Source organism: Platichthys flesus, chromosome 16 (assembly GCF_949316205.1).
Source record: "Platichthys flesus chromosome 16, fPlaFle2.1, whole genome shotgun sequence".
NCBI lineage: Eukaryota > Metazoa > Chordata > Actinopteri > Pleuronectiformes > Pleuronectidae > Platichthys > Platichthys flesus.
The window spans coordinates 7,903,382-7,929,302 of NC_084960.1; the positions used below are offsets into that span (position 1 = coordinate 7,903,382).

Below are 25,921 nucleotides of genomic sequence, written 5' to 3' on the forward strand. Positions count from 1 at the left end.
TTTTAACAGAATGGAACAATTATATTTAAAACTCTGAGAATGAACCTGTCAGGGAATATAGACCCCAAAAAAACTAATTTAGCAGATGAGCAGCTCAGACTTCTTACTAGTTAAACCTGGCCACAGAGCGCAACGGCCAAAGTTCAAACACCACACACACGACAGTATCATGGGGGTTTCATGGTGTGCACGTAAGTCATCACTCATATGTTTTTTATTACAGGATAAATGAAATCTTGACATGTTCAAGTCAACATAATTGACAATTCATAAACCCACAAGGTTTTTATATAACATTTGGCACAGAATCTACACAAGAGATCTTGCATGTATCAACTGTGAGTCTTCACACAACCACGTTTCACAAGCGTATTAATCTTGTGAACTTTCACGTCTTGAGTCACTCGCTGGGTCCGTCTTGCTACGAAGCCTCAGGAATCAACAAACCGCAACAATGCCCCTGAAGTTGTCGGTATGCTAGAAAGAAAACAGAGTCAAATAATGTTAATGTTTGATTCTTAAAGTGTACAGTACAGGTAATACGCCATGTTAGTCCAGTCGGTAAATAGACGCTGACAGAAACAACAGATGTATTGAGTTGACTTTTAAGCAATTATAGCTTTTATGATGATTTTCTGAGTGAGGGGTTTGAGCCGACTTGCTTTTGAAGGTTTGGGTTTGTCCGATCTTGTTACAGAAAACCCTCAATTACTGAACTGACTGAGAGGATCATAAACCAGAGAGCAGCTGTATGAAGAACCTGTTCCTAGCATCCAAGTGAGACAACAGAGAAATATTACCTCTCCACCAGATCGGCACCAACAATATCGTGGACGTGGTATTTCATGTGGAATTTCACATGTGAGGTTGTTCGCCGCTCCTCTAGCTCTGCCTGCAACACTTCACTATATTTGGACTTCTTCACCATGGCGAGCACAGCTTTGCGACCTAGCGGGAGGAGGAGGGGTCAGTCGGTTAGAAACAAGCAAATTCTCCAATTCGCAGGTCACTGTCAAAAAATCTTGTAAAACAAGTGACACGTTAATGACATGTTAAGGTTAAGGTTCTTTTAGTGTCTTCAGAGGGAGACAATTCTACTGCTGCATCAAACCAGACATCAAGTAAAAACATTAAATACAATAAATACATTAAATAAAGGCCAAACATTTGCCTGAGACAAAACAATGAAGCAGGTTAATTGGAGAACATTCACATTGTTGAGAAATGTGCTACATTTCAGAGAACTACTCACAGGCCATTAGTTGAGCATGCAGTTAGTGAAGAGCTCCCCCTGTTGTTATGTCTGTTGTTCCAATCGAGCTGCCCGTTAAAAGTTTAACTGACAGCGGTACATATCAATGTTTATAGCGGTCATGTGATAGTGCTCCCTGACACCCACCTTGTATAAAGTACTTGGTGAATTTGCCTGAGTTGGGAATGGACAGCCACCAGCTGCCTGCGTCCCTTACAGTCAGGACCCCTGACTTCACCAGCTGCCTAGGTTTTAAGAAAAATAAAGCATGTGCTGGTATTTGAAACGTCTGAGGACTCCGGTGCAAAGTATTTTCAAACTGTTTGAGTAGAGCAGGATTTTTCTTACGTTATCTCAGAGTCTGTGAAAAGGAGCTCTCTGATCATTTTGTCTTTGCTGAAGCTCAGATCTGTGCAAGAGGAGGATAACAATTTCTCCAAGAACTTCTCCACCGTCGCTCGGGTCACTTTTCCCTCCTCGGCTGCCAGCACTTTGGCCTTGAAGTCTGAGGCGAAAATCAGCCCGTAAGCCTCCGTATCGAACCCGAGCTGGAACATCAGCAGTTCTGCTTGTTCCCGCATTTTATTCTGGAAAACACAAGTGGGTGAAGTGTTGGGTACTTTCACATTAGAGATATTCTGATACCAGCAACAAAATGCCTCAGATATTGACGAAAGTGCCAGGTCGGGCTCCGGGGAGTGTTAATCCACAGATTCAGATATCAAGAATAATCGTTTCGTCTTCACCGGTCTGAAACAGCACCTGCTCAGTTCTGACACTGACACTGTTTTTAGAGCGGTTAAGAAGAAGGGGTTTCTGGTAGGGCATTGTTATTTAGAGAAATGTGGCAAGACCTCAGTTCTGCGGGACAGCACTGTTGTTGTCAATTACAAAACTAGCAATAGGCCATACAAGGACAGCCATCACCAATGCCATATGAGGTAAGTGCCACAAAACTATTCAAATATGTGAAATAAGTTGATATTATTAGAACCTACTGAGATCTAGTCGAGTACCAGGAAGGGAGATATGGTAATGGAACATCTCTAATAAATATACACATTAAGACTAAACAGCCATCTTACCACCTCCTTGTCCACTGAGGTCTTGTCATGGTGTATACTGTAAAGTTGATGCTTCAGCACAATTTGAGGCAGGGCGTCATTGAAGAGCTTCCTGGGAAACAGGGTCATGAGGTACTGCAGCGTGGATCTGATGTCTTTTGGCCCTTTAAGGTGAAGATATACATGGATGGTCAGTGAGTGGACTAGGGCGTAAACCCCCAAAAGAAAAAGATGTGCTGTGTATAATCTCTCCGGCAAACCCACCGTCTCCCGCGCACACAACTCCGAACTGCTCTGTGCCATGTCTTCTTTTCTTCACTTTGAAAGTGTCAGATATCAGCGCCCGTTTCCTGTTCATACCTGGAGGAGAAATGATGGTGGAGAGGTCATGACCTGCCGACTCACACAGCTGCTCTTCTTCTCTGAAGGCAACGCTGACCAAAGTGGGTGAAGTGTTAGAGTCCACAGCTCCAAACATATGAAACAATGAGTTACTTGAATTGTATTTGATCTATCTGCAGCCCCTGAGACTCCAGAAGGGTTTTGTGGACTCAAACACTTCACCCGCCTCTCCGCCTGCATAGTGGTGCGTGGACAATGAGTGAATCTTCATTTTTTTGGGTGAACAATTCCTTTAACTGTGTAATCAAAGCATGTTTTATAAAAACAGGTGACCCCTCTATATCCTGCTGGAAAATAACAACTGAAATTACGACGAACTGTCACATTACGACTTTACGAAGACTCGTGTCTGACCCGAGCTGTAAAACATTCACTGTTTCAAAGTTCCAAGCCCAAATTACAGGTCAGAGAATAAACCCAGGAGTTCATATTCACAAGTTTGACCAGGACACAGCTCGGCAGGACCCACCGGCTGGGTCGCTTTATGGCTTTGTTGTTAGCCAAGCTAAGGCGGCTAAGTGCTACGTAACACAACTTGGGCCGTACACTGACACACACGTCACACACGACCATTCAAACCAGTTGCAGCACGTACCTGGCAGCTATTAAGATCGATGACGTAACTGTTCACATTGTTTAGTGTCCGTTCTTCTTCTTCTTCTGCACTGATCACAGCAACCACACCACAACTACTAAGTGAGTCTTCTTCTTCTTCTGCTTCTTCGCTCTGTTGCGTGGAGGAGGTGTGACTGCTGCCACCTGGCGTCCTGGAGGACAACCCGCGGTAGTTTGTTATTAGCCTACGATGCTAGTTAGCTCCGCAGCTAACGAAACAAACTAAACTCGTGTGTTATTTTGTTCTGTCTCCCTCCGCCACTTATAATTTTTTATGTTTATCAGTAAAGGTGCTGGAATAACATCGCGGTCGCTTTTTCCAAATGCGAAGTCCGGTTTATCATCCTGGCTGTCTTGAGATGAAGATAATGTTAGCTTAGCTGCCGTGTTTGCTAACCAAGGTGGGTTTTCCTTTGCTTCGTGAAGATTCACTAGAAAACAACGTGCTATAAGCAAGCATCTGCGTGTTTGTCTGTTTACGCAACGCTGACACACACTTAAACACAACTCACAATACAAACGTGTCAATCTTTTCGTAAGGAATGTGCACGTATTCACAATAACACGTCAGACGGATATTTACGTGGATCAGCCTGTTATTGTTTTGTTTGTTTGGAGCATTTTAGAGTAAATAAAATCCTCCTTTGCAGGAAAATGTCACAGTCACAGCAGCGAAAGTCAACTCGTTCAATGCAGAATACACCATGAGCATCTATTATTTTCATGATTTGACCATATAAGAAGCAGAAAATAGGACATGGTAACAAATGTTGAAACTTGGAAGTGAATATAGTTTTACATAAGATGAGGAGCAAAAAGGAAGATGGAGAAATGATGTCAGATGGTGGATATAGAGTCTTGTGGACCATCTAAATAACGTCTGTGTGTTTCTATTCTTTTCTCCACGTTAGGGAGCGATGGACCACCCCCGATCCCACAATCCCAACGCCAGCCACCAGTCGGCGTACAAAAGGGAAAGAGGCGATGGTTGGAGAAATCACAACGAGAATAAACACTTAAAGCCGAACCATCACCAGCAGCGTCAGTCCGGATCAGCTCCAGAGCCGAACCCGCACGGCTCTCAGAGTCTGAGCACCAGAAAGGAGCTTTATGAAAGAGACTTTCCTGTTTACAAACAGCCTGTCGAAGTAGGAAGTTTTTCCCTCGATGGTGAGCGCAGGTTCTTCAACGACGCCAGGCAGATGAGATACTACGAGGAACCTGAGAGAAGTCCCAACTTCGACCTGAGGGATGGATACAAGGACCGCTTTATAAAAAGGGACGACAGTGTGAAGGAGAAGCTGGACCACATCCTGCGCTGGATCATAGCCAATAGAACAAAGTGTAGCCCAAGTGCGACCACGGCCTCATCACGGTTAGTGCTTGGACAGTCAGACACAAACTTGTGAATCCACAGTCTCAAGACCACTGTGATTACCTGTTGGACACATGTTCTTTGATCACATGCTCTTCCCAGTGCTTTAGATGCCGACATTGTGACATGGCGGGGTCACCTGACCAAGCTGCTGACCACTCCCTATGAGACGCGGGAGGGCTGGCTGCTGGCGGCCACCATGTTTAAAGGAACGCTTTACATCAGTGAAGTGGAAACAGAGGCTTATAGGAGGGACCGAGAGAACCGCACTGCGAGGCATGAAGAGATGATGTACTGGGGCTACAAGTTTGAGCAATACACATGTGCAGGTATATACTTTTAAACAATTAACAATATAGCCTTTCTCTAAAGCCCATTTCATCCAAAGTGTTATTGTATGATAACACTTCACTCTTATGCATCCCTGTAGATACCGTCCACAGTTTACCTGACCCGAGTGGTGTGGTGAACACGAATGAGGCCTTTTGCACTGTGGTGCAGACTCGGCTCGCGGATCACAGACTTCTGTTCTCGGGAGAGGTGGACTGTCGGGATAAAGACCCCAACGCTCCAGCTGCTCCTGCCTGCTACGTCGAGCTGAAGACCTCAGCAGAGATTTGCACCCCTAAACAGCGCAGCAACTTCCACAGGTGAACAATCGAGTAGTAAAACGCAACATGGCATGATCATTATATTTCAAGAAGTTCTTGAAGGAATTTCTTCAAGTTTGATGCAAACAGTCACCTGGACACAGAAGTCAAAGGTCACTTTGACCTCAGGAATTTGGGAAAAAAATTGACATCTCTAATTCTAGTTTTTAGTTATAAATACATATTTTTTTAAATATCTATATCTCGTTTATTATTTGATTTACCTAAACGCAGCTGATTTTACGCTCATGTTTGTCATTGGTGTGGATGTTAGGTTCAAACTGCTGAAGTGGTGGGCGCAGTCGTTCCTCCCTGGGGTCCCTCGCGTTATAGCAGGCTTTCGGGACCATGAAGGAGTGGTGGTTTCTCTGGAGACGTTTCACATCTCCAAGATATCACATCTCATCAAGGTACCATGTAGAAGTTTGAGTGGAGACATTACTCTGGATTTACTGTAGTCCTGCTTGTGTTGTGGGACCTGGGATGTCAATGCCAGTTCTTAGTCAACTGTCAACAAATATCAGACAGATTGCCATACATTTTTTTATCATTAATAGGATTATTGCTTCTCACTTAAGTGTTTCCCTGACTTTTCTTCCATGGTCATCATTTTCCTTAAAACCCTGCAGAACACAAACAAATAGCATTCTTATCATCCTGATCCTATAACCCCACAAACCACTAGCATGGCTGTAGACTGGAAGTCTATTAATTCAAGAAATTCACAAAAGAAAATGTAACATCACACAATTTATTAACACTGTCTTGTGTTTTCTCTCCAAACAGAATGAATTTAACTGCTGGAAGCCGACAGTCTGTATGAACTTCTGCTGTGATTTCTTGTCTTTTGCGAAGCATGTGGTTACTGAAGACAACCCGAGGTGAGTTCCGGTGATACAGACAACATTGGACTCTTTCCCATGTATTTTTTAAATACTTAAATATTGAATGATTGTTTCCCTCCTAGTGTGGTGTACCTGTTCTCCTGGGATCCCCACAGAGATGTGACCTACTCCATCCACAGGGACTCCCCGTATTCATTCCTGCCCCGCTGGTATATCGAGGAGATGACCAGCAGTCGAGACCCACATCAGTCCTGATTTACAATATCTGGTTAAACAGAATTCTTGATATATCAGTAGTGGCCTCCAATGGAGGGATTTTTTAAAACCAATATACATTGGCATTTTATGCATGGACAACTTAAATTGTGCAGCTTGCAGAGATCATGATCATTTGGAGGGAATTTTTTTGTTATCATGTATTTGTGTGTCATACTGAAGGGTATTTTTTTCCGTGTGTGTGCGTGTGTGTCTGTGCGTGCAAACAGGCTACATCCATTCTGTTTTCGTTTTAAAACCACCGTCCATAGGAACATACCTTAAAAGGCATTATCATGTGATCATTCATGTACACTGAGCATGTGCGTGTCAGTGTAAACAGGAGGCAGAATATTTACTCTGCTCTGCTTCAGCATCAGAATCAGAATTATTTTTATTGCCATGTATATTTGCACATACAGGAAATTGCCTTGGTGCTTATGGCAAACAGTAAAAACAAGGAACAAACATGGTGAAATGATAGAGCAGGATTTCTTTTCTTGGACTGATGTGGTGAAACTGTTGATGACACTAAGTGTTTACAAAGTTTTGCCCTCACAGCTGGTAGAGTAGTGACCGATAAGAACCAGATGGCAAATGCACGTGACTGCATCTCCATCTCCAATTGAGACGGTTTGGCCGTGTATACGTTTTCAAACTCAAATGGGGAAAACAGCAATTCCAACATTTCCACTACTTAAAGGTAGTAGTGTGGATGAGCCTCACTTTTGGTTCTGATCTGTCGGGGAGATGGTGGAAGACACACTCACACGTGCAAAGTGAATGTGTTTCTACAGAGTTTACTCCTAATATATTTCCTGCCTGTCGAGAACAGTTTTCATTCATCATTTGAAAGAGAGCTGTGGTTTTTTTCATGTAAAAAAACAATCACAGTGTAGTGTTAACAGTTTCACAAACTTTATTATTCCCTGGTTATCACAATCATTTTAAATTCCCAAAACAGTTAGTGGGTTGAATTAACAAAATTAGAAAATGTTTTTAGAAAATTTGTTGAAAATAAATGAAAGTGCAACAGCAGTTACAAATATTTTTCTGTAAACTGTTAAGACAAATCACAACATGTTCAGATGAGTCACTGCCTTCTCTGTGTTTTTTTTTTAACTAACTGACATTCCCCAGATTTGAGCGCTTTCTCATCTTTTAAATAAAGCTTATTTCATTCTCCTGTAATCATTTAACTTTCAGTTTTCTGTTTTTCACACCAATTACACACATAATTCAACATTTTACTTGATTTCTGAGAAAATAATTCATGTATTTTAATGGAAAAAAACATGTGCAGGAGACTGATATTTATGAGCGTGTGCAATTTGGTGCAAAATCAAATAAAAATCCAGAATCTAGTGGCTTGTGGTTTCATGAGGGGCGTGTGAGGTACGTGGTCTACTGATATTGTGAATCGGAAATGCACTCATCTTTTGGTGGATTTCCACTGATGTATTTCCAGAACATAAATGCATCAGTCCAAACCAACTTTTCTTTTTACAACCGAGTACACTTAACAGGCAGAGAAGCTCAAATCGAGTAAATGAGTCATTTGTTAGTTTTTAGACTGACAATGTCCCACATGTATGCATCTGATGAGCAGATGCAAGACAGTTAATCCCCTTAATATTAAGTTATACAGCAGTGTTGCGTACAGTAACTCTTGTAATTATAAAAAAAAGAACCATGGCTGCAGAAACATCCGTTCACTAACTCACAGAAAGAGCACAGTGATGAACGGCTACTGTAAATTTCTGCCCGTGCCTTCCCTACCTAGAGGACGTACAGAGATAATGGAATCAAAACGTTCATACTGGCCAATCATTTAAAACAAAGATCGATAACACAGTGCATCATGGTTAATGTAAATCATCAACAGTCATCACAGTACATAGTTCAGATCATAGTACAGTTTTTTATGATACAATCAACTGGCACTTACTGTGGTATAATTACATCTGTAGCCTTTACCATTTACTTTATGGACTAATTCCAAGTAATGTTAAATTCATGTTAATTTATTATAATTATAAAAATCCAAACCTTCTAGGCTGGAATAGTAAGTGCATATTTTACACACAAAACTAAAGACATATCAACCGGAGCTCGGCCTATTTCTGTCTTTCACCAATTCGGTTGTTACAGCTCATTTGTGTGTAGTAACGATATATTGTGCGTGAGTTAATTTCACAGTTAAACTTTTGACGGAGTGTATGAGGAATGATCCAGGCAACGCACAAGGAGGTAAATTCTTGGTCTCATAATTTCTGGAAGAACCCAGACAAAGTTTGATACTTTGGGGGAAATGCTGTTAATGCTAAGTCACTGAGAATGAATGAGGCCGAGTCTGCCTGTGGCTAAAGGTAACGAAGTCCAGCAACAAGCACTTCTACAGCTGATTCAGAAAGTAACACACTGGTTATATCTTGAAGTTAAAAAAACGTCAGATCTCTGTTTTCCAGAGTTGTCTCACAGACAGTAAACACAGTTTCTACCAAACCTTTCCTTTACAAGTAATGTAATATTTGTCCCTACTAGTCCTAAGATCTCATGTTTGTTAAATATAATTTCATTGTAGGCAAGGGAATCTCTGTCTTTATGTGCATATGAAATCATTGGCATTTAGCTTTAACTCAAATTCTTAAAGGGTTAAGAGAGGCTTGGTGGTGAATACCCTGAACAGGTTGTTTCTCCATCACAGGGCTAAATTAAATCAAGCCAACATTAATGTTGTTTCTAGATGGTCCGATTAATTAAGACCAGTAACTTGGTTAAATTTGTTACCATAGCAGACTTACCGAATACATTATCATGATTTACTTCCTTAAATTAACCATAAAACTCCAACCAAATTCAACAGAGCTGATATTCATGGTCAGTCTGCACAGATGGAAATAGGTTAAAAACACAAGTGTTACCTTTGTGGTTGTTTTGGGCGAGCGTCTGTAGCCCTAAAGGCACAAAATCGATGTAACTTCTGGCACAAACAAAACCCACTTACAACAAGTGTGTTAATGCCGAAGTGGGCGTTTGTTCACTGCTTCAGCTTCTTGTTCAGGCCCATGACTCTGAAGGTCGCAGAAGTGATCTTCTCGTACACCACAAACATGAGGGCAGCCGTCAGTACCGTCTGGAGCAGTTTGGCCTCAAGGCCTTTGTACAAACCAAGGACACCGTTCCTCCTGTGGTGGAGAGAACAGGTTTGAATAAGGAAACATCATTGTGTCAGTGAAGACGTGTGTGTGTGTGTCTGTGTGTGTGTGTGTGTGTGTGTGTGGCTGCACTCACCTGATTCTATCCATGAACAGGGAGAGAATGCTGGAGAGGCTTCCTGTCACACGGCTCTTTCCATCGCCTTTGTACTGACCGAACTGTTGAGAGAACACACACCAAGTAATCTTATTTTACCCAGATATGACATTTTTCTTTTTGGACATATTGTGAATACAGTTAAAGAACCGATGCAGTTATGAGCTCATGAAGCATTTGTGTCCATTTCACATCTGCCTGCTTTCAAACACACTGAGAATACAGAAGGCTTCATCAGGGGCTCCTAAGGTTTGAGAAATGCACAAGATGGAAGCATTCCGTTTATCTGGGATACTTTTGATTCCTTCTAAATAGCTGGAGGAAGTGGAGACAGGTCAGCCGTCTTTATATACAGTGTGTGTTCTGGACCAGTAAATTACTTTAGCTCCAGCTGGTTTATGGAACAGCTGCCTAGCTACCTGATCAGCTTTGTTTTACACTATTAAGGTGTTTTTATTTAGATTTGAACAAAGAAACGTATCTAAACAGGAAATCATTTGTGTTTGGTCTTCTTATGAGATGAGAATAATTAAAAGACATCATCTTGTGATCCTTTGACAGTGGCTGCTATTTAAGGTCTCTTTAAAATGTAATTCAAAAATAAAAAAAGAGGGTGAACTGTGACATGAGATGGTGTTTACCCTCAGGATGGCTTGAATTGTTTGAAGAGGATATGTTGCCGTGGTAGCAATGGCCTTGGCAATAGCCCCAATCACAAAGATCTCTGCTGAGGATATCTGTGGGAGGAGACAAAGATATAATTCAGATACTAGTTGTCAAGATACCAGAATCACTTCAACTATGTGGCTCTGCTCCGAGCTCCTCATCGGATCACTGTTGCTGAGCCCGGCCACCAGGTGGAGAAATCTCATTTGGATGCTTGTATTTGTATTTGTAAGGCTGAGAGACAAGAGATCTATTCCTAAATCCTCTCACCTTCTTCCCTCCCCTGCCCGCCTTCCTCTTCAAGGCCTCATAAAACATGAACTGCACAGCCGGGTTGAGGACGAGGATGAGAGAGGCCAGAGTGCCGTTCCACAGAGTTCCCACTCCCTCATTGGCAATGATCTGCGAGAAAGCATCTGAAACACAGCAGGGGGGGTTTGAACGACTGAACAGTAACAACACAAAACATGTCTGAACTGGGAAACTATGATACAGAATGCATGTACATCACATACCAAACATTCCATTGTACTGGGTCTGCTGGAGGTCCTCGTTACGGAACTTGGCCCCTTGCAGCTTCAGCCGAGTGTTGACCACCCACATGGGAGTGGTCAGGACCACATTCACCACCCCTGCATGAACACCAGACTGTTAGCTCTCTTTAATCACACTCTGGATCAAGGACCTCTGCTACAACTATGGAACGGTTAAATATTTATGGGTGGCTGGTGTGCATAGAAAGGTTGTACGTAAATATGGCCGAGAGTAGAACTGAAAGTGTTAATCAATTAACAAAATATACCTGAAAATTTCTATTTATCAAATGTTAGTTTACAAAGAATGTCCATTAATTGTTGTCAGATTAATCGCTGATGGAAACTATTGTTAGTTACAGCTTTTAAAAAACCAACAGTGGTTTAAAAACTCTTTTAAACAATGAGCTGTGCAAATTCCCCATGAGGAAAGCAAGATAGAAAGTGACTGTCAATAGAAGCAAAACTAGAGAAAACATTGGTTTTCCACCATAAGAGACAGCCCCCTAATTTGTAATGGTTAGCGCTGAACTAATTAATCACTATACTTAGTGTTTGATGGCTTCATTCATGAAAATCAGTTTTACTATATACGAGTTACCTGCTACAACTCCCATGAGCAGATCTTTGCCGGGTCCGGGCCTGCCTGGACCAGAGACCGCCAGCCTCTTCAGCGTGTTGAAGGTGTAGAAGTAGACAAAGTTGGAGCAGCAGAGGCTGGAGATGACTGGGAACCAGCCTCTGTACAGGGACTGACTGGAGGAAGTGAAGAAAGTTCAGTCAAAACATGATGGTTTAGAATAATGCTGCAACTTAAATATCCCTTGGTTAATAATAGCATCAGAAAATACACAAAAGTGGAGCTGGAAATAGAAAATGTACGATTCAAAAAAATTACCTAAATGATTGGTGAGTGAAACAATGCTGCTAATTAATTTGCATAATATAAACTATGTAGTAAATTTAGTTTTTAGCTATAGATTCTACTCATTTGCATCATACGAATGTCTGCTGAATATACATGCCAATAATGCTGCACACAGTTTTGATATTCAAACCTTGTTGATTGGTTTATCACAACAAAATAAACCATAACTTGGTAGGAATTGATGCTGCAGGTTGTGATATATTACGACACTAAACTATACTGACAGGCCTTCTTCCTTTGCGATCTCAGCCAGGATGATGGGGGTGGAGTTGGACTTCCGCTTCTCGTCCACTAAGAGACAAAGATAAACAAGTAGGTGAAAGTTAAAAGGGCCATTTCACCAACATCACCTCACCGCTCACTTGGAACAACAATCGGCCTCAGCGGAGTTATGATGTGTTTTGCAGCAGAGGATAACCAATTCTAGGGTCTGAGTAAATAGCCCTGTAATGCACATCAGGGGTTATCTCAGTGTGAGCTTGTGACATCAAGTTTACAACAGAGAGGTGATGGAGTTTAAAGCAGAGTGGTTTTTACCAGGTAGAAAAGTGTTTTGCAACAAAAATAAATATAAATACATATTTGCATGATGCAATTTGATTTACTGTGGGTGAGAAATTGCCCAAAACGCACAAAGGTGTGATTGTACGACATGGAATGATCCGTTTGTCACAAGATTTTTATAACAGCGTATTAGGAATCATTGACATTTTGTTTCTTATTTTTATGTGACCGCTTACATGTTGTATTGACATATTTAACAACCTAATATCCATATCTCCCCTCAAAAATCCACATGAGTCAGCTTCGTCTTGAGCTGTGTGTAGTTCTCATATAGACTCAGGATATCTTGGTCTCGGCTTCATAACCAGGTCCCTCAACTTTATGATGGTGAGACAGGGGTGGATCCAGGGTTGCGGCCAGGGGAGAACTGGCCCCAGGTAGTAATTGGATTCAGTCCATGGCGTTGACACTCACCCTGCAGTCTGCTCTTGGCCGTGTCCAGAGGGAAGAAGACGCTCATCGCTGTCACGCTGCCCTGGAGGGGAAAGGAACACAGAGACTCGGTGAACCTCCATGTTCTTTCCGGGCTCAGACACACGCTTCACACACAGTTACCACACTTGACATCTGCTCTCACCATAGCTCCCGCCACCGCGTGAACCAGCGTCTCGTACGCAAAGAGGCCGACAGCCGATCCTCCGTTATCCGACATCTCTGCAGTCTCCGCCGGTCACAGGTCTCACACAAACACACACACACACAGGCACACACTCACTCACTCACTCACTCTCACACGCCGCAGCAGAGACCGGGAAGTAAACCGTGGAGGACCTGGGAATCACTGCCAACGGTCGATCCAGTTGTTCCGGCTGTGATCAGTGAAGTGAACGTGTAGCAGTCACACAGTGTTTACAAACCCGGTGGGAGGTGACGAGCCGAACTTCCGCCCATTCATTGATTGGACAGAGTCGTGAACTTATTTTTCTACTTTCTTCCTGTTGTTATTGTTCTTCTTCGTGTGTTTAACAAGCTCCAATGCCGCCACCTGCCGTGCTGGAGGAGTGGAGAGGTCGCGAGAAGGATTTTTAAAAAAGCTTAAAGGGATAGTTCGACTAAAAATGAAAATCCACTCATTAGCTACTCACCAATATGCCGATGGGGGGGGGGGGGGGGGGGTAAACAGCGTTGCAGCCAAATACAGTACAATTGAAGTACACGGTGACCAATTCTTCAAATATATTAACAAGTATTTGTTATAAGTATTGTATTTAGGGTTGCAAAATTCCTGGAATATTCAAAGTTTACAATTGATGGATAAATGAATAGAAAGAGGCTAGATGGACAGATGAACAATCCTCAATCAGCATGTTAATATATTTTCCCCAGTAATATCATTGAAACTTACCTGTCCTGCACACTACAGCAGGCCTCAATAGCCCTGCTGTAGTGTGCAGGATGCTGGGAATTATCTGCACAAGTGAAAGAGAAATGCACAGTGCAGGGTTGAAATTCACCCAGCAGCATGTGCTGCATTCCATACATTTTTAATATATAGTTTTGAATGATGTTTTTTTTGCTCAGCGTTTAATTCGCGTATATATATTTTTTTCTTCAAAATTCCCAAAATTCCCGAGCTGAATATGCCCATGGAAAGTTTCCGAAAAGTTTCCGGAAATTTACCGGAAAGTATCCGCCCATTTGCAACCCTAATTGTATTTATACTTTACTTGAGTATTCTACTTTTACCCCACTACAATTAATTAACTTGAAATAAAATATATAGAGTATTGAAATTGCATAATTATATACACATCATAATTAAACAAACATATTTCTAATATAGCAACCCTTTTACCCCAAATTGTACCAAATAAATTTTTGTTTTGTGATTTATCTCACTTGCAATATATCTTTTAGTGACTGGTGGTGGTGAGCAGAGATGGTTTATGAGGAAATGCTGCAGCTGACAACACTGACCTGGACTTTGCTTTTGTTTTATGGCTCTGAGCTGCTGATATGTTGACGCCCAGTGATCACTTTTGTTTGCTCGGGTCTGCGGTCGCCTCAGTCTTTGTCTCTGGAGGTAGTGGATTTGTTTGGTGGAGCTCAGTTCTTCTAAGAGATGTCTAGGTACCACAAGGCAGCGATTGATGGCTACTTGGACCTTTTGAAGGAGGCCACGAGGAGGGACCTGAACACTGCGGACGAAGATGGCATGACTCCCACCCTGCTGGCTGCCTTCCACGGACATGTCGATGCTCTTCAGCTCATATGCAGCAGAGAGTAAGCATGATACACTTCATCCCCTGCTCTTCACCATGCATAACCAAAGTCTCAAATAACCCGAGGGCATACAAATTAGTTCTTTATTGTTAGCAATAATTATTCCTTTCTAATGTTCCTTCTCATATTTATGTATTTTGATGTTCCAAAGTTTTGGCAGATAAATATATTGTTACACTCAGACACGTAATTCTGAATATTGTAATCTAATGTCTTATGTAATATTTTATGTATGATGCTCAAACGATGAACTAGAACAAGATTTCCACAGTAAAAACATAACAAATATTCACTAAGCAAAAGTTAACATTTTCAAAGGCTATTGTTTATTTTATTGCCCGGCTGGATATGCGTTTCATGCCTCTTTCATATTGTACTTTAGGACTTGCAGACAGCACATGTTTGTGTTCACATTATCCACTACACCGTGTTGAGCTATATCTGCATTCCCCTCTTTATGCTCATCTCTCTCATATGCTGAGCCAAATGTTTAATCAACCGAAGAAACAAAAGACCCCTTTATCTGTCTCCAAACCCCCCACACCCTGCAACAAAAAACCGGCAAAAAACCCAGCATTCTTTCTTAAAAGAACTAGGTCGAATTTTTTTTCCTGAATATAACTTGTGAGGTGTAACTCATGCCTCACCTATGTGACCATAGTAACTGAAGCATTTATGACAAGGCAGTATTACAGCAATCAAGACTTTTTATTGCTGTGACACTGAGGCACAGAACTGGAGGACTTTAAATCTTAATAGTTTACTAATTATTCTCAAAAAAGTCTTGCATTATTGTCTTAAATGTTACATTGGCTGTATATGAAAGAATGACTGGACACATGTATTCACCTACTTGTTAAGAGTGAGGTGAGATTATCAATAACAGCAGATAGTTAGCTTAGCTTAGCATAACGATTGAAAACATGGGGAAACAAGCAACAGCACACCTAAAACTTATTCATTAACACTTTCTATATTGATGAATTTAATTTAGCATGTTTTGTGACTATATTTACAAATGTTTCACATCACTTAAACAGGTCTGTTTTTTTTTTAATAAATAAATCAAAATACGTGAGTAATAAATAACTAATAAAGTGAAGATTAGCCATCTTTATGACAGTAAGCTATCTTACTATTGTTCTCATAAGTTTCACATGTACAGATTATTTTTTTATTGCATTTGATGGTAGGAAGGATACTTAATGTTTCCATTGTCTGTGCAATGACAATGAAGGAATTATATTATAAATAATAAATGATAAATGCATCTTAAGAAAACAAAATAAATGTATATTTTTTTTTTGCAATTAAATATTTTTATGAAGGCCTGAAGTCACATTTTTCTTCTTCTGTCACACAGAGGAGACCCCAACAGGAGCGACATCTGGGGAAACACTCCACTGCACCATGCTGCAGCCAATGGCCACATGCACATCCTCAGCTTTCTGGTCAACTTTGGTGCCAACCTTTTCGCACTGGACAGTGAATTCCACACAGCCATGGACGTTGCCGCTTCACGTGACCGCATGGACTGTGTGCGTTTCCTGGACGCGTCAGCCTCACAGCAGACCAACCAAAACCCCAAGAAGGTGGCCACTCTAAAGAAGGAAGCCATTAAGGAGGCGGAGAAACGAGTGAAACTCTGCGAGAAGGTGAAGAAGAAACACCAGAGCAAGATGGAGAAGATGCAGCGAGGAGCAGGCAACACCGGGTCTGTGTCAGAGGCCAGCATGGCATCGTCATTCTCAAACAGTGGCACCATGTCGGGCTCCAGTGAACAGTTCTCCGAGCATATTAAGGTTAAATCAGGCTCTATTTCAGCCAGGGTCAAAGGCACCCTCCAGATGAAGCTTGGGAAGAAAGAGAAAGGCACAGTGCCGAGATCAGGAGGAGATGGGAACGTCATCTTCCTCAAGCCAGAGAACGGAGCACCTGAGAACCCTGATTTTCTGGGTGTCTTCAGCGAGGAGGATGAAAACATATACGATGAAGAAGGACTTGGAGGATTTGAAGATGATTACAGTGAAGAATCAGGCCAAGTCAAACAGTCCATCTTCAACCGTCCAGGGCTCGGAGGTCTGACTTTCATGAAGAAGATGGGGCTGGAGTCGGATGACCTGCCCAGCGGGAACAATGAAAACCTTGGCTACCTCATTCAGACCAAGCAGTATGAGGAGGAGGAAGATGCGGGTGACTTCGAGGGGATGGGTGACGCGGATCTGCCCTGGGAACAGGAAAATCTGGGCCTTGATGATGATGAAGATGAGGAAACCTCTCCTCTGGATGCGTTCTTGTCTGCCATGTCCTTGCCAGAGTTTGCCCCCTCCTTCAACCGAGAGCAACTGGACCTGGAGGCGCTCATGCTTTGCTCTGATGACGACCTGAAAGGCATTCGCATCCAGCTCGGACCCAGGAAGAAGATCCTGGAAGCGGTTAATCGCAGAAAGAATGCACTGGAGACTCCAGGCATCATGAAGGACAGCTCCTTGTGAGCCAATAAAACATAAACAGTGATTTATGTTAATGTTTGAAACTTAAAGAGAGACATTATTTTTAATTTTCAATATAAGACAAAGATGATTCAGCAAACTGTTTCCCCAAAAGCACTTCACACATTCTTCAGTGATCAGATTTATATAGTTATTTAAAGAGTATTCTTGATACAAACCACATGACAAGATAGTCTGGTTTTAAGGGAGAAAAATACTCTTTTTCTAAGTCATTACTTAAGAAAAAAAAATGAAAATAGACACTTGGCTGGATTATAAATCCACAATATCCGGGTGAATTATCAGGGAGAGTCTGCCCATTCATTAAATAACAGGGTAAGTGGCGGATTTAGTTGACCTGCTATGTTTATTTATATGATTATTTTTGACATTCGACAATAAATAACTGTCAGATTAAAAAAATGTGTACAAAATAATATCTCCAATGTAGAATTTTCTGAAGCAAATACTGAGTGTGTGTTGGATATATCAAACTCAAAAAGTATTTAAATAACACAGACTCACATTGTGGCAAAAAGGTAAGGTACTAACAGCAAATTTGAATTCACGTGAAATCAACATACATTTCCACTGCTTGCCCAGATGAGACAAAGGCCATGCCATGGTGCCAGTTTATTTATTACTCAACATACTGACTTTGTATATGTTCCCTTTCTTTTAGATATATGGTGGATGGTCTTACCTGTGATTATTTTCCTAAAAACAAATTAAAAACAATTTCAAAAATGTATGTCTCTGAATTATTATTGTATCTTGCCTCTCGCCCAGTATCAACTGGGATTGGCTCCAGTTTGCCCCTCAAAGTATAAGCCGCATAGATAATGGATGGATAGATGAAAATATTATTATTATTATGATTAAATAAATTGTTTTTATTCTTTTCTCTGTGTGGTTTTTGCAAACCATAATATTTGATTTTAAAGTTGTCAAAAGGCACCAGTTGCTTAGTTAGAGGTGCCCCTGTTTATATGCCTGCCACACCTGATCATTTACTCCTTGTTATAATGGAAATATTGGAAAGAGGTGTGTATAAGAGTAGTACCTGCTGTGTGTGTACTGGAGGGCACGCGAATGTGTGTAATTGTTGCTCTTTTACCTTAGCAACTGGAGCGAACCCGGAAGTGTGAGGGAGGGAGTTATCTACGGTGCTGGGAGGGACTTCCTGTGTGTGTAGCTCATCACCGCGGGAGTGTTTCTTCAGTGTTTTGGTCACGACCGTGTATAAAACGAATCACGTGTCCGCGTGGAAACTGCAGCGACTTTTCCCCGGTCACCTGTGGCCGCGTCGTGCTGGTTCTCCCCGGTGCTTTGGCTCGTGGGCGCCGCCGAGCTGCTCCACCTGAACTAAGCCTCATTAGTGAGCTAATGGTCGAATCTCGGAATCTCACTCTGCGCGTCGCTGCTGCTCCTGCGACTCCCCCCTCATGTCTTTATAAATCAGAGGTGAGTTGCTCGGGATTCGAACCCCCCGGCTCGTGCCCGACGTGTCCACGCTGACTCTGTGTGTGTTCGGACTCGCAGTGACAGTGAGACATGGCGGAAATCATCGCCGTCAACGCCGGTTTGCCGTCCCCCTCCGCGATGAACCTAACCTATCGGGTGCAGGAGGACCCCGGCCCCGCATCCCCCGCCGTCCCCGCCACCCCGGCCCCCCTGAGCAGCGAGGACTACCTGTTCGTGGAGGCCCGGCACCCCAGCACCGTCCTCCAGGGCCTCAACAGCCTGCGGCTCAACAACGCCTTCTGCGATGTGACCCTGTGCTGTGGCGGACAGGAGTTCCCCTGCCATCGCATTGTGCTGGCCTCTTTCAGCTCCTACTTCCAGGTAATGAGACTGATAACCCCTTCCAACCATACAGCACCTATCAAAACTAAGCTTCACAAATCAGAAAAACACCATCACAACTTTAGAAGGCACTCATGAGAGACAGAAATGAAAGGTCCAGTGTGTCAGGCTCAGGTGAAAGGGATCTATTAGCAGAGACTGATATAAAACAATCCTAGTGTTGCATCTAAATTGTACGTTGTGTTGTTTTTACCCTAGAATGGAACCTTTTATATTAACATCAGGAGCGGGTCCTCTACAGAGGCTGCCATTTTTTTTTACAGTAGCCCTAAACTTGACAACGTCTGAAGGCTACCACAGGTTCTCCTTCATGTTTGGAAGGTGAGGTGGGGTATTCAGCTGCAACTTGCAACTTCACCTCTAGATGTCACTAAACTCTACACACTGAACCTTTAAGCATGATCACCCATAAAATTAAGATAAACTAAAATTGGGTCCAAATCAAGGAAAGGGGGGATGAGTTAATATTTTATTAGCTAATGATAAAAGTTTTTATGTTTGAAAGTTTGAGTCAAAGGAAGCTGACTCAGCCTGCCGTATTTCCTCAGCAGGGTGTCCCACAGCCTCAAGGCTCATATTTCAAAAGCTCTGTCTCTCAGAAGTCTTCAGCCAAGAATCTGGAACAGCTAAAGGGTCGCTGCCAGAGGATCTCCACATGTCAGCTGGGTTGTACATGGCTGGAAGGTTTGCGATATACCAAGGAGTAAGCCTTTTTAGGTTATTAAAAATAATCCTAAAATCATTTCTGGAACCAGGGTGATGCGTTCCAGCTGGTTTACTTTAAAAGCCTGGCAGCTGATCTCTGTACAGTCTTAAGCCGGTCTGCAGAGTTTTCTATTAAGACATGTAATAACAGGTAAACACAGTCTCCCTCACAGTCGTGCCAGGGACAGGCACAAAGACTCCAGGTCCATGTCTACATGCTAAGAAAATCACGTGAACTGTGCGTGTTTTCCCCCTCAGGCAATGTTTTCCACCGACCTGATCGAGTCTAAACAGGAGCGGGTTGCCATCAATGGAGTAGAACCCCAGATGATCGGGATGCTGGTGAGCTACGCCTACACGTCGGAGGTCTACATCTCCAAAGCGAATGTGCAGGTAGGGCCTCCACTCTCACCTCGCCTCTCCCCCTCCTAAACAACACGGGTGCTAAGCATCAATGTGCTTCAGGCTCTGCTGGCAGCAGCCAACCTGCTGGACGTGATGGCCGTGAGAGAGGCCTGCTGTCGCTTTATGGAGCGTCAGATGGACGAGATGAACTGTGTGGGGATCCACTGCTTCGCCGAGGCCCATTCCTGTAAGGTGCTGGAGAAACGCAGCATGGACTACATCCTCGAGCACTTCAACAGTGTCTATCAACAGGTGAGAGGCTGGCGGAGACCTTTGATTTTCAGTCTAGACGGTCAGCGCTGACTCCCGCACGCTGCCGTGTGTAGCTAATGGGAAATGCACTCCATTTAGAGGTTGATCAAATCTTAAGTCATAGTTAATAATTTTGCCATATCATTTATATTGTTGTAACGTACACTAGATTTTTAGTTGAATAAATAAATAAATCAGCACTATGAGCTTTGGGTGTGCTGCAGTGTTTATCGTGTAACTTGGTCACCTGTCTTGATTCAAAGAGCAAACCTCCATAGTCAAATTCATATAATTTTTTTAATTAAAATCAAATAAATAAATAAATATTTCTTGATATAGATAAGATACATTTATTGGTCCCACACACATGCACACACACACACACAACATGCATATGGGAGGAAACACAGGAGGACACACAGAGCAGCGGGAAGCAATGCACAGCGCCCTAAATATTAAACGCTTTATCTCACAATGTCAAAATAAAAAAAACTGAATCCAACCATTAATTCTGACTTACTCTCAAAGTTAAGGGTCTTTTCCTTCGCCCATACCCCTCCCTTCAACCTATTTTGCTAATATCAGTTCAGCAATTTTTTTGCATAATCCTGCCGACAGTCAAATAAACGGCGATGAAAACCCAACCACTGCTGGAGGTGAAAACGAGCCACTAGTACCTGAGCAGGAGAACTGAACCTGTCAGTGTTGTTGATTTCATGTGTGAAAAGGTTTAACAGAGATAATCTCCCTGTCAGAATAGTTTAACTGCTGACTGACTGATTAACTTCCATACTCCGGTGTGTGTTTGAGTGAGCCAGATGACCAAGTTGCTACTTACACTTTACCAAACTTATCATCTTCTAAATCTTCCACCCCAGGAGGAGTTCCTGTCTCTGTGTGTGGACAAACTGACAGAAATCGTTGGCAGTGACCACCTCAATGTGCCCAAAGAGGAGATGGTGTTTGAAGCCGCCATGTCGTGGCTGAATAAATGCACCTCTCGCAAACAGAGCTTCGAAAAGGTCAGATTCACTCGAGCTTACACGAGCTGGGCTTCTTGTATTTTGCCTTCCCTGGTAAAGATACAGTATGTGGCAGAGAAGGGCTGTGGCAGTGACTGAGATGAGCTGTCTGAGTCGATCAGAGTTCTCCCCTTTCATTCGTCCCTCGAAGGTCCTCGAGCACATCCGCCTGCCTCTCATCAGCCCCTACTACCTCCACGACGTGATCGAGTCTCAGGATGTGGTGAAGGAGAACCAGGCCTGCCAGACGCTCATCTCCGAGGCGAAGGACTACCTGCTGCTGAAGGACCGCCGTGGAGAGCTGTACTGCCCTCGGGCGAGACCTCGCAGATCCACAGGTGAACCCGGTCACGCCTGCACCATGAATGCAAACACTCAATTAAATAATCAGTGACTATTAAGAAATGTTATTAATTGTTATTAAAATTGTTAGATTTTAAATTCCCTGGTTACAGCTTTTTTTAATCTAAAAAATGTAGCTTTTTCTGACATTTTATGGACCCATCGATTGATTGAAAAACTGGTTTCAGATTAATTCGATAATTATTAGTCGTGGGTCCAACGCCCCTCTACGTTGTATCCTACAGGCCTCTGCCTCGCCTCACTCCTCTCTGTTCCTCTCCCTCTGTTGCCATGGTAACAGGGACCGCTGAAGTGATAGTGACAGTCGGCGGGGAGGACGACAAGGTGGTGCTGCGCAGCGTCGAGAGCTTCGATCCGGTGACCAATCAGTGGAAGAATCTGGCCTGCCTGCCCTTTGCCGTGAGCAAACACGGGCTGGTTGTGTCAGGTGAGGGCGGGCGGGGGAAACGCTGTCAAGTTTATTTCAGAGGATAATTAACTCCATACTTTGTCTCTACTCAAATGAGAAACCAAGCCTGGATGTATTGCACACACATAAGACGTGTTTCTCTCCACCCACTCCCACTTCTCCTCTTCCTCTGCAGACTCAACCCTGTATTTGGCAGGAGGGGAGTTTCCTGACGGCTCAGCCAGCAGAGAGATGTGGCGCTATGACCCCTGCTTCGACTCCTGGATGGAGATGGCCCCCATGAATGTAGCTCGATCTGAGTTAGGTTAGGATGACTGATCTTGTGTCATTTCCCGCAACTCTGAGCATTTAATAGTCATGTAATAGTTGCACTTCAAAACCTCCTCCTTTCCCTTCGGGTTCATGGGATGTTTGACTGCCTGCAGTGTGGGTGCAAAAACAGCATGGATTTTCATTTGCTGCTCTCTATCCATAGATATCCTTAACATTTGAATACTAAATATTTACATTGGGAGCGGGTCCCCTCAGACTGGCTGAGGTTTTATGACAGCTGAAGGCGATACCACAGGTTCTCTTTCATGTTTGTGAGGGTGAGGTGAGGGATATTCAGCTGAAATGTACAACCTCACCACTAGATGTCACTAAATCCTTACACACAGAACCTTTAAGTATCTCTCTCCTCTCAGGCCTGGTGATGCTGGACGGCTTTGTGTATGCAGTGGGAGGTTGGGAGGGGCGGTCGCGTCTGGACTCGGTCGAGTGCTACAACCCCCATGCCAACTGCTGGCAGTTCACAGAGTCTGTCAAGATGGCCGTCACAAGTCCTGCTGTGGTGGCCCTGGACGGACTGCTCTATGTTACTGGTAAGAAATGAAGGCTCTACACACATGCAGGTTATTCTAAACCTTGTCTTTTTTTATTTAGTATTTATCCATGTCTCCCTGTGACCTGGTAGGTGGGGCAGTTCTTGAGGACGGTGACGGCACAGATCTCGCCCAGGTGTACAACCCTAAAACCTCAGTGTGGACAGAGGTCACATCGATGCAGATCGCTCGCTCTGGTTCAGCAGCCTGCACGCTCAAAGGAAAGATCTATGTTATAGGTAATATACATGTATGTCTCAGCCGTTAGTCTTTTGTAGATTTTCCCAGTGGTCCAGAAATGGTCTATTCTCTTGTTGAACCTCTCTTTGTTTCTTGCAGGTGGATGGCACGCCTCGACGGAGAACACAGATAAGGTGGAGTGTTACAATCCCAAGACCAATCAGTGGACCATGTGTGCCCCCATGAAAGAGCGACGCTACCGACCCGGTGCTGCTGTGGTGGATGGAAAGATCTACGTCCTGGGAGGAGAAGAAGGCTGGGACAGGTGAAGAGCCATTCAGAAAAGCTGCTGATACACGTAATATTCATCCAGTTTTGTGGTTGTTGAGGAACCTTTTAGGAACTTATTAGCATTTCAAAAGTTATACAGTGAGAGTGCCAGAAATATCATTGTCAGGACTTAGTGATGTGATGTTTATTGACTTCAATACAAAGGGACATGTAGTTTAAAAATAGTTTGTGTATGTATGAATGTATGAGTAAGACAAAGGAAGGAACCGTTATTATCCATGTTACCATCTGCACATTTTTTATTCAGCAGGTTCGCACAAAAAGTACTAGACTGATTTGTACTAAAGTTCTTGTTAAATCTTTGTGTGAAACCAGATCAGGAGACGTAATTTTATTTTGCATTGGAAGAGACAATGTTTTTCTACTGTTGTGTGTCTGGGTTTTACCTGCAGATATCATGACACTATTGAGAGGTACTGTGACGAGACGGACACCTGGGAGATCGTCGGGGAGATGCCCACCAGTCGCAGCTGGCTCAGCTGTGTCTCTCTCCAGCTGAGGAAGGACATCCACATGAGCAGCTGTCCCGGGACGCCAAATGACAACTGAAGCACTACGATATCATTGAGGAATCTCTCCTGGTGGTGATTTGCACATTGTTCGGGGACAGTGCACTACAGAGCTCTGAGCTGTGGAGACCAGCAACCTGACAAGTGATGCCTGGATTTGGCACAGCGCTGTTTGAGCTCTTACTTGTTGCAACATGTGGTCGTGGCGGCTTGTGGTATGAGCCTCGCTGATCTGGGTTCCTCCTTTGTGCGTGGAGACAAAGGAAACGTTGTTTACACACATTATCTCATGTAACTGAGATGGACGACTCGGTCGGGAATCAGAAATCACCTTCTGTGTGATGTGACCATGTTTGAGATGATGTTTATATGTCTGCACACCTTAAACCTGTGAAGAAGGTCCCAGCCAACATAGTGTATTTTTGTATCATTGTTATGTGACGTATTTATTGGGGTGTAACAAGCTGGGGGGAACAAGTGAAAGTTTTGCTCCATTAAAAGATGCTCTGTCAGCCAAAGAATCGAATTGTTAGGAATTTTCAACGTTGCCTGTGAAAGACATCTTTGTGTGAGCACTGTTTCAGTAGTTAAATTTTAAAGTATTTGTCTTAACAAACTGTAACCTGTTAGGTATATTTTTGTAATGTAATGTGCGTCATGCGTTTGAGTGAATTTAAATGGAGTTAGGTTCTATTAAAGATGTTTAATACTTAACACTGTGCGAGTGTTTGTGTAGTAACACGTTTCATAATTTGTTTTAGTACTGAACTGTTAACTTTTGTTGACTTAAATTACTTAAATATCAATCATTCATTTTGCGTTATAGTCTTCCTCAGTCTTAGTCACTGGAGGTTATGTCACTAAGTAATGGAGATGGTTGTTATTAGAATATTTTACATGTACAGTAAAAGATTTGTTGAGGGATGATGGGAGATGCCACAATGTCCAAAAAGGTATCCCCCCCCCCCCCCCCTCCCTTTCCCTCTAATCCATCCCCGCATCCCTTAGGTGAGAGTGCTGTTTAATACATGCTTAATACAAACTATAAAACCAAATTGCACATCCCAACCTCGTGCCGACACAGATCAGACATTCATCTCTTCTCCGAGTGAAAAATATGTGAATTTTATCACAATTTATCATTTGTTTTTCCACTCCAGAAGAAATCCCTGACAATGCACAATGTATTATACAATGGACGTGAAGGTTAACGTATTACATAAGAAACTAAGTGAAGCAGTTTATTAGGTACACCAAGCTAAAACTAATACAATCCAACACAAACATCCCTAAAGCATATCTTACCTTCATGAAATGAACAATATTTATATAATATATGGCATTTTGTATGGGACTTCATTAGTTCCACTCAGTGTACCTAGGCATTGGTTATTAAATTAGGCATTGCTGTATTTCAAATAAACACATTTTCAAGGTGTAAACTGGAATTGAAGATCTGTCACTTAAGATAAAAATAAGGGAGCATTTCATTTCTAGGATTATATTCATATACAATTTTCATAGTTGGAGGGCCTCAAAATATGTTGGGAAAAGGACTTTAATCATGTGATCCTATAATTCCTAGGAGTTTGATTATGTTATTGTTTTGTTGTGTTTATTGTGTTTTGTATTTTTATATTTTTAGTTGTCTGGCAAGATTTGAATATTATTTGCCGGACTTCAGACGTTTCTGTCATGGTTGTTTAAAAAAAGAAAAAAAAAAGGAAAAAGAAATGTAATTTAGACATTTACAAATCTGTGTTAAGAATCAGGTAATTGATTACTGCCATCTACTGAGTTGGTGCATTGTTCCTAGA

The 25,921-nt window shown here is 42.6% G+C and overlaps 5 protein-coding genes across 6 annotated transcripts; 3 read left to right on the top strand and 2 right to left on the bottom strand.

Moving 5' to 3' along the window:
• Positions 1-167: 167 nt before the first annotated feature.
• On the bottom strand, positions 168-3,450 carry stk19 (serine/threonine kinase 19). The gene is made up of 7 exons (XM_062407525.1): positions 3,314-3,450; positions 2,581-2,676; positions 2,338-2,480; positions 1,601-1,839; positions 1,400-1,497; positions 801-948; positions 168-477 (listed from the first exon to the last, which is right to left on the bottom strand). Exons 2-7 carry the CDS (start codon positions 2,672-2,674, stop codon positions 432-434), a joined length of 768 nt encoding a protein of 255 aa, XP_062263509.1. The 5' UTR covers positions 2,675-2,676; positions 3,314-3,450; the 3' UTR covers positions 168-431.
• A 52-nt stretch (positions 3,451-3,502) lies between these two features.
• Positions 3,503-7,822, top strand: dxo (decapping exoribonuclease). Its single transcript, XM_062407523.1, has 7 exons — positions 3,503-3,734; positions 4,245-4,708; positions 4,811-5,037; positions 5,139-5,358; positions 5,633-5,768; positions 6,145-6,239; positions 6,326-7,822. The coding sequence occupies exons 2-7, from the start codon at positions 4,251-4,253 to the stop codon at positions 6,456-6,458; spliced, it is 1,269 nt and encodes a 422-aa protein (XP_062263507.1). The 5' UTR covers positions 3,503-3,734; positions 4,245-4,250; the 3' UTR covers positions 6,459-7,822.
• Positions 7,823-8,599: 777 nt separating this feature from the next.
• On the bottom strand, positions 8,600-13,392 carry slc25a17l (solute carrier family 25 member 17-like). The gene is made up of 9 exons (XM_062407524.1): positions 13,042-13,392; positions 12,879-12,939; positions 12,125-12,191; positions 11,574-11,728; positions 10,955-11,071; positions 10,710-10,855; positions 10,415-10,510; positions 9,753-9,835; positions 8,600-9,646 (listed from the first exon to the last, which is right to left on the bottom strand). Exons 1-9 carry the CDS (start codon positions 13,114-13,116, stop codon positions 9,499-9,501), a joined length of 948 nt encoding a protein of 315 aa, XP_062263508.1. The 5' UTR covers positions 13,117-13,392; the 3' UTR covers positions 8,600-9,498.
• Positions 13,393-14,434: 1,042 nt separating this feature from the next.
• Positions 14,435-17,928, top strand: anks4b (ankyrin repeat and sterile alpha motif domain containing 4B). Its single transcript, XM_062408828.1, has 2 exons — positions 14,435-14,687; positions 16,051-17,928. Exons 1-2 carry the CDS (start codon positions 14,527-14,529, stop codon positions 17,180-17,182), a joined length of 1,293 nt encoding a protein of 430 aa, XP_062264812.1. The 5' UTR covers positions 14,435-14,526; the 3' UTR covers positions 17,183-17,928.
• Positions 17,929-18,351: 423 nt separating this feature from the next.
• On the top strand, positions 18,352-24,818 carry si:ch211-256e16.3 (kelch-like protein 20). 2 transcript variants are annotated; one of them, XM_062408827.1, is made up of 12 exons: positions 18,352-18,643; positions 18,722-19,024; positions 20,009-20,143; positions 20,216-20,407; positions 21,286-21,429; positions 21,581-21,767; positions 22,073-22,219; positions 22,377-22,505; positions 22,888-23,064; positions 23,157-23,303; positions 23,404-23,569; positions 23,988-24,818. In XM_062408827.1, exons 2-12 carry the CDS (start codon positions 18,734-18,736, stop codon positions 24,142-24,144), a joined length of 1,872 nt encoding a protein of 623 aa, XP_062264811.1. In that variant the 5' UTR covers positions 18,352-18,643; positions 18,722-18,733; the 3' UTR covers positions 24,145-24,818. The 2 variants fall into 2 exon arrangements, with proteins under 2 accessions (XP_062264811.1, XP_062264810.1); XM_062408826.1 differs by having other exon boundaries at positions 18,352-19,024.
• The last annotated feature ends 1,103 nt before the right edge of the window (positions 24,819-25,921 follow it).